The sequence below is a fragment of the Natator depressus genome, chromosome 1 (genome assembly GCF_965152275.1).
Source record: "Natator depressus isolate rNatDep1 chromosome 1, rNatDep2.hap1, whole genome shotgun sequence".
NCBI classification, from domain to species: Eukaryota; Metazoa; Chordata; order Testudines; family Cheloniidae; genus Natator; species Natator depressus.
In genome coordinates, this window is record NC_134234.1 from 341,503,492 (window position 1) to 341,515,796 (window position 12,305).

General features: G+C 47.8%; 1 protein-coding gene across 1 annotated transcript; it reads right to left on the reverse strand.

Moving 5' to 3' along the window:
- Positions 1–2,588: 2,588 nt before the first annotated feature.
- Positions 2,589–10,875, reverse strand: LOC141980934 (tubulin alpha-1C chain-like). Its single transcript, XM_074942712.1, has 4 exons — positions 10,748–10,875; positions 7,154–7,397; positions 5,231–5,379; positions 2,589–3,907 (listed from the first exon to the last, which is right to left on the reverse strand). The coding sequence occupies exons 1-4, from the start codon at positions 10,748–10,750 to the stop codon at positions 2,930–2,932; spliced, it is 1,374 nt and encodes a 457-aa protein (XP_074798813.1). The 5' UTR covers positions 10,751–10,875; the 3' UTR covers positions 2,589–2,929.
- Positions 10,876–12,305: the final 1,430 nt, after the last annotated feature.

The window sequence follows — 12,305 nt, forward strand, 5'->3', positions numbered from 1 at the left end:
GAATGTGCTATCTGCTGATTGATTCAGCAACAGCATGATGAAGCAATTCCCATAGACTGGCATAGGAAGAAATACCTGTAAAAATGGACTCTAGAAAGTGAGAACTTTGGGGTCTGATTCTGCAAATCAACTTCCAGGAGCATATCAATGAGCATCTGACAAGGCCCTGCTCCCTCCTCGTGTCCAGGCCACCTGGCCAGTGGCTTGGCATGAGCAACTCTAAAGCTGGTAACTATGATAACAACCTTGCAGAACCTGTGTGTGTGTGTGTGTGTGTGTGTGTATATGAATAAATATGAAATTGAATGGAATGTTATAGCTATAACTCACTGCTTACTAGGATTCTTTCTGTATTCACAATAAATGTGGCATTTTGCCTTTTCCCTTTTAATAAGATCCTGCTGGTTTTTATTTTATTGGTATAACAACTCTGGATCCTATCCCTACCCCTACCCTCCAGCATATCTACCTCTCCCCCCAGTTTAGTGTCATCTGCAAATTCGCCCAGGGTGCAGTCCATGCCATCCTCCAGATCAGGGGTGGCCAACCCGGGGCTCCGGAGCCACATGCGGCTCCTTGTCTAGGCACCAACTCCGGGGCTGCAGCTACAGGCTCCAACTTTCCAATGGGCTGGGGGGTGCTCACTGCTCAAGCCCTGGCTCTGTCGCAGGCCCTGCCCCCACTCCACCCCCTCCCCTGAGCCTGCCATGCCCTTGCTCCTCCTCCTTCTCACACCCCCCCAGAGCCTCCTGCATGCCACAAAACAGCTGATTGGGAGGTGCAGGGAGGGAGGAGGTGGTGCTGATCAGTGTGGCTGCTAGTGGGTGGGAGGTGCTGGGGCGGGGCTGCTGATCAGAGGCTGCAGACATATTACTGTGGTAAATTTTGGCTCCTTCACAGGCTCAGATTGGCCTCCCCTGGTCTAGTCCATAGCAGATGCTATTTCTCCCATCCATCAAGGGGTTTCATTACCATCCTTTTTCATAATGGAAAGGATTGCAGCTCAGTGACATTGTAAGTGCTCAACCCCCAGCCCCCCTCCACCTCTTACATGGACAGGTGCTATTAGCAGATCCTGATTTAGCAACCCTGCCAGCTGTCCTCGCTGCTTTCACCATGTTCTTTTCACCACACGTGCCCTAAAGGGCTGGTTTGTTCCTTTCTCAAGCTAAATATATGTAATGCCACAGTCCCAACTTAAGCCTCTTTCGGCTATGCAGCTAGAGAGGCAATACGACTGCTCAGAAACGAGCAACAGCTGCCCCTAGAAGTCCTAGCCTGTTGCAAGCTGGTTCTATTACCATGTTCGCTGATCTATGTCTATCTGTGTTCACCACAAGCATTTAACAACAACAACAAAAAACCCAGTTTTGAGACATTTGAAGTCCTGTGCTCTTCCATCAAAGCTTATGCCAATTTGCCTTTCTAGAGAGAATATTGCAGAGCATTTCACGTGGGTGTGGAGAATAAGGAACAATGGAACCATTGCAGGCAGCCTTTTGAGGACTAGTATATCAGAGGCCTAGCTCCATCAACATCAGCAGCACTAAGCTCACTTACACCCGCTGAGGATCTGATCTGGCACCCAACGGTTCAGTACCGTAATTTGGCTACCTGCTGGCCTTAAAGTCTATGAGGGATCATGATCATCATCATCTGCAACATGTAAGAGGTCCGGCTGAGCTACAGAACCTCATCCACCCACCCTGTAACATCTGGCTGAGGTTACTGAAGTCCTTGAATCATGATTTAAAGAGGTCAAGTTGCAGAGACTCCACTATTTCCTCTAGTTCAAACTAGCAAGGGCCCCATATGGCAAAGGTAGGCAAACCTCTCCTGCCAGGATCTCTGCCAATCTGACCTGGGGGAAATTCCTTCCCCACCCAAAATAGGGCGATCAGTTAGAACCTGAGCATGTGGGTGAGGCTCACCCACCAGACATCTGGGAAAGAATTTTCTATAGTAAATGGCCTCAACTGTAGGAGACAACTCTGTGGGTGCTCCAGGGCTGGAGCACCCACAGGAAAAAAAAAAAAAAAAAAAAAAAGGTTAACAGATGCTTAGCATGCACCAGCAGCCAAGCTCCCTTCCCCTTCCCCCCCAGTGCCTGCCACACACTGGTGGCCACCCAAGCAACTCACTGCAGTGTTCAGGAGGTACTGGGGGGGCGGGAGGAGATGTGCTTGAGGGAGGGGGCAGGGGTCAAGCACACCCTTGGTAGAGAGGAAGTTGGCACCTATGGCCTCAACTCTTGTTAAGTTCACTCTTCTATCCAGTAAGTTGCAGACTGGAAATTTCAGGGCCTGAGCAGCTTTCAGAGAAGAGGGCAGCTTCCTGCTGGGGACAGGTTTCAGCAGGAATACTTTCTGCAGCATGTAGTGAGTGGGGCATCGAGGTTGCTAAGCCTCAATTACAAAACTGCTCCTGAAACACAGATTTGGGGATTTACTCCTGGATTAGTGGAAAGACACACGTTAAAGACAACCTTAGGGAGTCAATACAGCAGCCCTTCACAGAGAAGTTAAAGCCAAATAATTTTTATTGAAATACATAGTTTAATGTCACATGGTTTCTAATAAAAGGTGCGTTAGCAGTAAAAGAGGCAGAGGAATCTTCACGTTTCGGGCAGGAGAGTGTTGCAAGCTTTAGGTCCTTTGGTTCATACATTAGTATCCTTTGCACCTAAAAATCTGCCCCAAGCATTAAGCTGGTGCCTTATCAGATTTCATTTCAGAGACCTAGCAATGAAGCTTGATAGTTTCAGCAAGTATGCGCTCATGCGACAGAGTTGGCCACATTCGATTATGCAAGCATAAGAGGGCACAGAATATCTCAACTGGTAACCTTAATATAAAGGGAGAATCCCATGAGAGATGCTGCCTGAGCACCATCACAGCTGTAGCCTGATTAACTGGAGTTTGTACTTGAGTTAATACTCATCTTCATCTGCCTCATCCCCATCTGCAGAGTCCCTGCCAACTTCCTCATAGTCCTTCTCGAGAGCGGCCATGTCCTCCCTGGCTTCGGAGAACTCCCCCTCCTCCATCCCCTCCCCCACATACCAATGCACAAAAGCCCGTTTCGCATACATCAGGTCAAACTTGTGATCCAGCCGGGCCCACGCTTCTGCAATAGCCGTGGTGTTGCTCAGCATGCAGACGGCCCGCTGCACTTTAGCCAGGTCTCCCCCCGGTACCACTGTGGGGGGCTGGTAATTGATGCCCACCTTAAACCCAGTTGGGCACCAGTCCACAAACTGGATAGACCTCCTGGTTTTGATGGCTGCTATAGCCGCGTTCACATCCTTGGGCACCACATCCCCACGGTACAGCAGGCAGCAAGCCATGTATTTGCCTCGGCGAGGGTCACATTTCACCATCTGGTTGGAGAACTCAAAGCAAGCATTGGTGATTTCAGGCACCGAGAGCTGCTCATGGTAGGCTTTCTCTGCTGAAATTATGGGTGCATAGGTAGTGAGGGGGAAGTGTATGCGGGGATAAGGCACCAAATTAGTTTGGAATTCTATCAGATCAACATTTAATGCACCATTAAATCTCAGGGAAGCAGTGACAGACGACACTATCTGTCCTATCAGCCTGTTCAAGTTGGTGTAAGTGGGACGCTCAATATCAAGGTTCCGGTTGCAGATGTCATAAATGGCCTCGTTGTCCACCATGAAAGAACAGTCCGAGTGCTCCAGTGTGGTGTGGGTGGTCAGGATGGAATTGTAGGGTTCCACCACCGCAGTGGAGACCTGTGGGGCAGGGTACACCGAGAACTCCAGCTTGGACTTCTTGCTGTACTCTACTGACAGGCGCTCCATCAAGAGGGACGTGAATCCAGAGCCTGTACCTCCTCCGAAGCTGTGGAAGACCAGGAACCCTTGAAGGCCACTGCACTGGTCAGCCTGCAAGAGAAATACAATATTTGTTCATTTCCTCAACTCAAGGATTTTATACTATTTAATCTCATTGCTGATTAACAGCTGACAGCAGGATTGGTCAGAAGTTCCGATAGTGAACGTCTGTGTAAGAATAAAGTTCCAACAATTCTCCTCTTCATAGAATCATAGAAGTGCAGGACTGGACAGGACCTCAATAGGTCACCTAGTCCAGTCCCCTGCCTGCAAGGCAGGACTAGTAATAGTAACGGACAGTCTCAGGGGAATGTTATTCAGCCTTAATTTGGGATTTTAAGTTACCCCCTTGGATGTTTCCATAGGAGATCATTAATTAGTTCAGTGATGGCACAGAATACTTGGTGCTGTTAGAGGTACTATTGCATGGACATTTGTCAACCCTTCTTCCAGTAATTATCACATGCCAACATCCACAGAGCGCTTGTGCCAAGTGGAAGTTATTGGCTGGTTCTAGGACAACTACTAGACAGAGAACTAACATGCACTCAGTGTTTCCACGATCACTGACATGCAAGTTGCTTATTGACAGCCTAGAGTCATTTAGTATATGGACACTTGTCTACTTGGAACTGGATTGAGACCCACTAGCTAATTTTATATAGGCAACCCCAGCTATTGAAGGGTTACAAGACTATAAAAGGGTTCAAAAAGGAACTAGATAAGTTCATGGAGGATAGGTCCATCAATGGCTATTAGCCAAGATGGGCAGGAATGCAAAACTATGCTCTGAAGTGTCCCCTGCCTGTTTGCCAGAACCTAGGTATGGGGGACAGGGGCTGGATCCCTTGATTGCCTGTTCTGTTTATACTCTCTGAAGCACCTGGCATTGGCCACTGGTGGAAGACTGGATACTGGGCTAGATGGACCATTGGCCTGACCCAATATGGCCATTCCTATGTACTTTTGTAATGTACTCACCAAGGCTGGGATTTGACACATTGATAATGGACTGCAAGGCCCTGAACTGTTTAGGTCCCACATGATAGTCAAATACAGAGGTCTTACCCCTCTATTACAAGGCCCTCCCGCCCCCCCCAAAAAACGCTCATTATGCAGCCATTTCCAAGAGACACAACAGCTCCTGAGCTAAAACTTTAAGGGTTCTTTTGAAGCAATGAACTTTATACTTGGCTTGTAGTGCCCACCAAACATTGGGTTAGTACACCGGAATGCCTTGTTAGCCTGCTGTTACAATCCCCTTTTTAAGTGGATACTGTCCTTCTCCCAACCCCAAAGTGTCATATTGCCCCATTTTGAAAGATTAGTTAAGGAGGTGCTTTAAGAGACTTTTAAACATATTTGTCTACTTGCCATTTTACGGACTCTACCCAATACAGTATCGATGATTTCCTTCCCAATGGTGTAGTGGCCCCGGGCATAGTTGTTGGCGGCATCTTCTTTGCCGCTAATGAGCTGCTCAGGATGGAAGAGTGCACGGTAGTTCCCAATTCGGATCTCATCTGCAGGAAGTTGGATTATTGGTTAAACAGAAGACACTTAACAGATTGGGGATGTTAGAGCAGGAGTGAATACCATTGCTAGCAAAGCCATCAAGCGTCCGTGAGACACAAGCTTCAAAAAGGTCCATCATGAAGCAGAAACAGTGTTTTCAAGATACTGTAGGAATTTTGAGAGGGGTCTGGGATTGGTGAGCTAGGACTGAAGAAGAGAGCTATACCTACAAGTTTGCCCAGGTAATGCACATAGGACTTCAATTTCCACCTTGAAGTCATGTTCTGATTAGGGTTATAGTACATTTTAGGATGCTGGCTGGGTTTCCAGTTTTCTGTCTGTGGGATTATAGCTACCCTAGGAAGCTTGTGTATTTGTCTTGTTTACTTGCACCTCTGAATTTCTGGTAGCATTTTCTCCAGGGGCAGCATTGCATGCTGTAGATTCACAGAGTAAGGCTAGAAGGAACCCTTGTGATCATCTAGTCTTACCTACTGTATAAGACAGACCATAGCACTTCCAAAATAATTCCTCAAGCAGATCTTCTAGAGAAAGATCCAGTTCCCTGACTGTTAAAAATTCAGCATGTTACACAGACTACTCTGCTTCTCCCCCATGGGGAGATTTGTTCAGTTATTTTCCCCCTTAATCTACAGGGAGTTACCCAGACCCTAGTGATAGGGTTACTCTGTTTGGAAAGACAAGATTTCTGGCAACAAATCTCTGAAATCCTCAGGAATCAAAGGCAGCAGCAAAGAGGTCTCCTGGGTTAAAAAAAAAAAAAACAAAAACACAAACTTTACAGTGGACACTTTTGTTATGTTGGAAACCTCTCCATAAGAGAGACTGTGGTGATCTACTCAGAGAAATACTCTTCACTACTTCAGATCATTGAAAAGTGTGATGCTTGTTTTTCCACAGGAACCAGGTAAACTGGTTTACAGACACTTCATGGGGATGCTTTAGTCCGGGGTGGCCAACCTGTGGCCCTGGAGCCACATGCGGCTCTTCAGAAGTTAATATGTGGCTCTTTGTCTAGACACCGACTCTGGGGCTGCCAACTTTCCAATGTGCTGGGGGGTGCTTGCTGCTCAACCCCTGGCTCTGCCACAGGCCCTGCCCCCACTCCAGTCCTTCCTGCCCCCTCCCTCGAGCCTGCCATGCCCTGGCTCCTCCCCCCCAGAGCCTCCTGCACGCCATGAAACAGCTAATCGGGAGGTGCTGGGAGGGTTGGGGAGGCGCTGGGAGGCGCTGATTGGCAGGGCTGCCGGTGGGCAGGAGGCATGGGGAGGGGGGGTGGAGCTGATGCGGGGGGCTGCTGACGTATTACTGTGGCTCTTTGGCAATGTACATTGGTAAATTTTGGCTCCTTCTCAGGCGAAGGTTGGTCACCCCTGGTTTAGTAGCTGCTATCAAACAGGCTTGCTGGGTCAGATCCTCAGTGGGTGTAAGTGAGCTTAGTGCTACTGACGTTGATGGAGCTAGGCCGGTTTCACCAGCCAAGCATCTAGCCCTCTATCCACAAGAGGGAAATCCCACGTAAGAAAGCAAAGTCCCAAGTGAAATGCTACATACATACGAGCGTAGGAGGAGTAGAGTCCTGTTTGGAATTAATGACACCTAAAATACAATGTTTCATGATTGGACAGCGTCACCAGGGTTACACTGATGGAGGGGGCAAGTCAGAGATGCAATCAGTGACATTAGCCATGAGGCCCTCCCACCAAAAGGAAGCTAAACAATGTTCTGCTGAATATTTAGCAGTCTGTCCCCTTATCTTACCAATGACCGTGGGTTCCAGGTCTATGAACACTGCTCTGGGCACGTGCTTTCCTGATGCAGTCTCACAGAAGAAGGTCTCAAAAGAAGAATCCACTTGTTCAGTGTCTGGCTCTATTGGTTTAGCGGCCTTGCTGCTGGGAATGGTCCCATCCGGCTGGATTCCGTGTTCTAGACAGTACAGCTCCCAACAGGCATTGCCCATCTGGACCCCAGCCTGGCCAATATGGATAGAAAGACACTCCCTCTGGAATTAGGGACAAGTCTCATTACTGCTTCAGGTTAAGAAGATAGTAGCCACAATGTGTACTAGGTTTTAGCCTTGGCAGTTGTATGTTGCTCTTTCAAGCGGTTTCCTACATGCAGACATTTAGCCCAACTAATCCATTAGTGCAACAGGTGGTCTTGGTATACACCTTGATTTCTGGGAGAGAATTTCTAGTTTTCAGGTAATACAGGACTCTTATAACTGCTCTAAACTTTGTGTATGTGACAGTACCCTTGATGCAGGGTTTTCCAGCCTGGGGGCAGGTGGGGAGACACAGGGAGCAAAGAATAAGAGCTGTGGACCTATCCAAACCAGCACTGCAAATGGGCACCTGCAGTTTTGATTTATGCAGCAGGTGACTCCTTGCATGCCACTGGCCTTCTATCCCTGCTCTTGCACAGCCTCCACCAGAGCGTACGTGTACTGCCCAGGGCTGCAAGCTCAGCTTTCTGAGCCAAGCATCTCTTCTCAGCTCCAGCAGGTTCTCAACTCCTCACATAAGGCTCTGCATCCAGGTGCCACTCAGACTAAATAATTCACCCTCCCGAGCTACAAGCAGCATATAGCTGATAAGAAATAAAGAAGCCACATGTGAGTATAAAAACGTAGAAAGCAAGAGATAAGACAGGCTGAAAGAACCAGGGAGAGACTATGGACCAAAAAAACCTAACAACTGTAACCTATAGGGTTGCCAAGTGGCCAATTTTCAACTGGAACACCCAGTCAAAAAAGAGACCCTGGGGGCTCCGATCAGCACTCCTGACCGGGCCGTTAGAAGTCCGGTCAGCAGTGCAGCGGGGCTAAGGCAGGCTCCTTGCCTGCCGTGGCTCCCAGAAGCAGCGGCATGACCCTCCTCCGGCTTCTAGATGCAGGGGTAGCCAGAGGGCTCTGCATGCTGCTCCCACCCCAAGCTCCAGCTCTGCAGCTCCCATTGGCCGGGAACTGCAGCCTGTGCCTGCAGATGGGGCAGTACGCAGAGCCGCCTGGTCGCGCCTACGTGTAGGAGCCGGAGGGAGGACATACCGCTGCTTCTGGGAGCTGCTTGAGGTAAGCATCACTTGAAGCCTGCATCCCTGACCCCCTCCTGTGCCCCAACCCTGATCCCCCTCCTGCCCTCCAAACCCCTCAGAGCACCCTCCTACACCCCAGCCCCCCTCATCCCCAGCCCCACCCCAGAGCCCCAACCCCGATTCCCCTCCTGTGCACCAAACCCCTCATTTCTGGGCCCACCCCAGAACCCCGTACCCCCTCCCACACCAACCCCCAAGCCAGCCTGGCGAAAATGAGCAAGTGACAGAGGGATGAGGGGATGGAGTGAGTGGGGGTGGGGCTTTGGAGAAGGGGCGTCGGGTGTTCGGTTTTGTGTGAGTAGAAAGTTGGCAATCCTAGTAACCTAGCCCAGTGCAAGGGAACATAGTGGCTGTCCATCCACTGGTCCTCCACAAGGACATCTGCACTAGGAAGATTTTGGCAGCCCTGGCTTTAAAGCGTTAATCTGAAATATGCTTAGCTTCTAGCAGTGTCATGGCTGTAGGGTATGAGCAGCCAATAAGATTGTTCTGATTTAGTGTTTGGTTAGTGTCTTCCTGAAGAGACTTGATTGTTATACACGTTTCTCTCTATGAGCATTCCTTCAGTTTCCACAGCTCTAAAGCCAGATGCAACAGAGGGGCAGGGACTATTTAATATAAACATTGCTCCAGCAACTAGAATAGCTATAGCAATAACCTAGAATTAAAGGTACTTCTTTAGACACATGTTAAGTACTCGAGCAATTCTAGTTTGCGAGATGCTGAGAGGATCCATAGCTTTGAGATATCTGGAGTGAACTCCTACTCAGCACCTAAGGACTACAAGTTTGCCAAGTCACATGACATGAAATCCAGATGCCAACTGGAGGGATTGCTCTCAGGGAATTGGAAGATCATATATTTGACAGACAGGATTTTAGTCCAGGCCTGATTTCTCACCACCCCCAAGCTGCAGGGAGAGCTCAGACCCAAGGCCTTATGGCAAGCCCATCCCAGTGGGCATGGCCACTCCTGATTCAATCTGGCTGATATATGAAGTTATCCATCTCACAGGGCTGGTATTTGTACTATTTGGGAAGCGTGTTACTCAGCTCGCCCATCCCCACCATTTAGATAGTTGCAATAGTTTTTAGCAAGATGTGGCTAAGGTCACCACCGTGGCCATTTTTTCCAGCTTTAGCAAAGACAGCTGTTTGGATCACAGACCTATTCTAGTCCACAAGAGACAGCACCTGCTCCCAGCATAGCATGGTTCTTGGGATTTTTAAAATGAGTGCGTGGCAAATGGAAAAACCCTAGTGGAACCGCAGGAAATGCAAGTTGAAAGAACAGTTTGCTTGGGGATGCAGTTAAGAGGTACCAGATCAACAGTATTTGCATTCTGCACCAAGATAAGCTGTATTTTACAGCATCAGGCTACAAACAGATGAAACATTGTTGTCTGGATGATTTTTGCATTTAAATTGCCATGAAAATGTTAAATTTTTATAACAGGAGAGTCCTTAGAACAGCACTTTGAAGTCTGACTTCACTGTCTGCAAAAAAAGTTTTGAAAATGCCTTTTCTTTTTTACAAGATTATAAAGTCACATTCAACCATCAGCATTCCACAAACATTTTTTAGAATATACTTGTATTCTTCTAAGTCACCTTATTGTAAACTTTCTGGGTAGTTTGCAGATTGCATGCATTTTTAAAACCTTGTATATTAAAAGCATTTGAGTTTCAAAGCTGTAGGCTCTTTAGAGTCAAGATTAAATTAGAAATGCTAAGGGACAGTTGTAATTTTACTCATTTACCATAGACAAGCCCTTGGGATTACAGTAGACAAAGGCAACATGGCAGCTCAGAAGGAAAAAATTACCCTCTGCAAAAGGCATTAGTTTCATACATTGTTACAGTTGCTGAAGTGTTAATTTCAAGGGGAAAGACCACAAATATACTGTACTTTAGCCTGCCAAAACCATTCATGCATCTATGTAGACGAGTTGCAGATAAGACAAAAAAACCTCAACTCCTATTAAAAGTTAAACACTTAACAAGTCTACAGGCACCAGCTGCTCAAGAGCTGAAATCTTAGAGAGAAAAACCAGAGTGAGGGGGGCCACGTAGAGTAATCCAAGTACTAGCTTTTACCTTATAAGGAGCAAACTGGTGGTTCAATAAACTATAAAGCAAGCAACAATTAAATGAGAAAGCTGCTTTGAATTAACATCCAGAGAGGAAGGACTAGGTGTATAGATCACCAGCTTTTAAGACCCCTGTACATTAGCACAAATAATAATAATGCATGCCTTACCATGATGGCTTTGTAAGCTTCCTAAGATTTAAGCAAACCAGCTGCCTCTGCCTCTCTTCCTGGAACTTTATATCCCAGTAAGAACTGACTCCACCTGAATGTAAAGAGGCACTCTTCTCATTTAAAGGGGCAGAGACCCCTTTTTTGGGCTTGCCTGAAACACAATCCCTTAGGGGCCGGATTCTGTGCTGACTTGCGCTTGGCGCAATCCCATTGATTTGAATAGGGTTGGGTGGGAGGTAGTTTGGCCCCAAGTGTGTTTCAAAGGGGGATTTGATTGAAAAGTAAGTAAATAAACAAATAACCCACGAGCTTTTAGTCGAGCTGAAGGGAAGCTTGCGCTGTGTCATAAGGATAAACTAATCACTCCCAAGCCGCAGTTATCCACATCCTAATTAGTAACAACGCTGCCAATGCTATCTTGTGTCCTGGGTACTCTATGGACACAATCCTGCAAGTCAGTCTGTGCCAAGGACCCCACTGCCATCCGTGGGATTCCCCCCTGGGCATAGGAGTCTGCCCGTGAAGAGTGACTTACAAGGTCAGGCCTATGTCTGTCTTATTCTGCTCCCTGTTGTGACAGCTGGCGAAATCCAGCCCTGCACAGAGAGTTTGCACCAGTCCTGTGCGTCACCAGCGGCCCCCATCCTGCAAACATTGAACTCTAACGTCCATGGATCTAAAGTGGTGCCTAGAGCTTAGGCAGCCCTTGGCCCAGGGGTAAATTTCATCAGTCAGTAACACCTCACTCTGTGAACAGTCTCATTGATTTCAATGGGCTTGTTTACACTGTCTGTCTAGCTAAGGCACTGATCTGGTCCCCATTACCATGGTGTCTGAGCATCTGACAGGCTTTCATGTGTTTATCCTGCCAACACCCTGTGAGGTAGGATGGGGCTATTACCCCCATTTTAAAGATGGGGAAACTGAGGCACACAAAGACCAAGTGACTTGCCAGAGGTCACACAGGAAGCCTGTAGCAGAGGAGGGAATTGAACCTAAGTATCCTACATCCTAGACTAGTAGCTTAACCACTGGACTGTCCCATTAGAACTAGCCTCAAACATTCAAACCAGTTTTAAAACTGGTGGCATAAAACAGGTGTAAACAGCCTGAAGTGTTTTTAATGAACCAGTAGAGAGATCAGTTAGTAATACTAGAGGACCCGCTCATGCATCATCCCCCTTGTAACCAGTTTAGTATAAGCAGTTCAGGCTGTCTAGGTCTGGTCCCGGGCTCAGACTCAGGCTTGAACCTTACCCCCCCTCCATCTACACACAAATCTCTCAGACTTGGGCTCAGACCTATGGGTCTTAGGACACTGCAGGGGTGGAGAGTCTGAGCATGAGTCAAGCCAAGATCCAGGGTTCAAGTCCTATTGCTTTGCAATGTAGACGCAGCCCTCCCTCGACTCTAGCCCCAAAAGTCCACAAACGTATCCCACAATCCCATGCGGTCCATAGCTGACAAAATCATTTGTCCCAAATTCGACTGGGGTTTGAAGTTTTGCCTAGAAATGTGGCAGGGGCGGAGTGCAGAGTGGGGGAAGGAGGAGGAT

Bases quoted from the DNA above. Each gene is read 5' to 3' on its own strand.
- LOC141980934 (XM_074942712.1), bottom strand. The intron at 5,380-7,153 runs GTAAGATAAGGG...AACTTCCTGCAG, and splicing joins CCTGGAACCCACGGTCATTG to ATGAGATCCGAATTGGGAAC. The intron at 3,908-5,230 runs GCAAGTAGACAA...TTTCTCTTGCAG, and splicing joins TGGGTAGAGTCCGTAAAATG to GCTGACCAGTGCAGTGGCCT.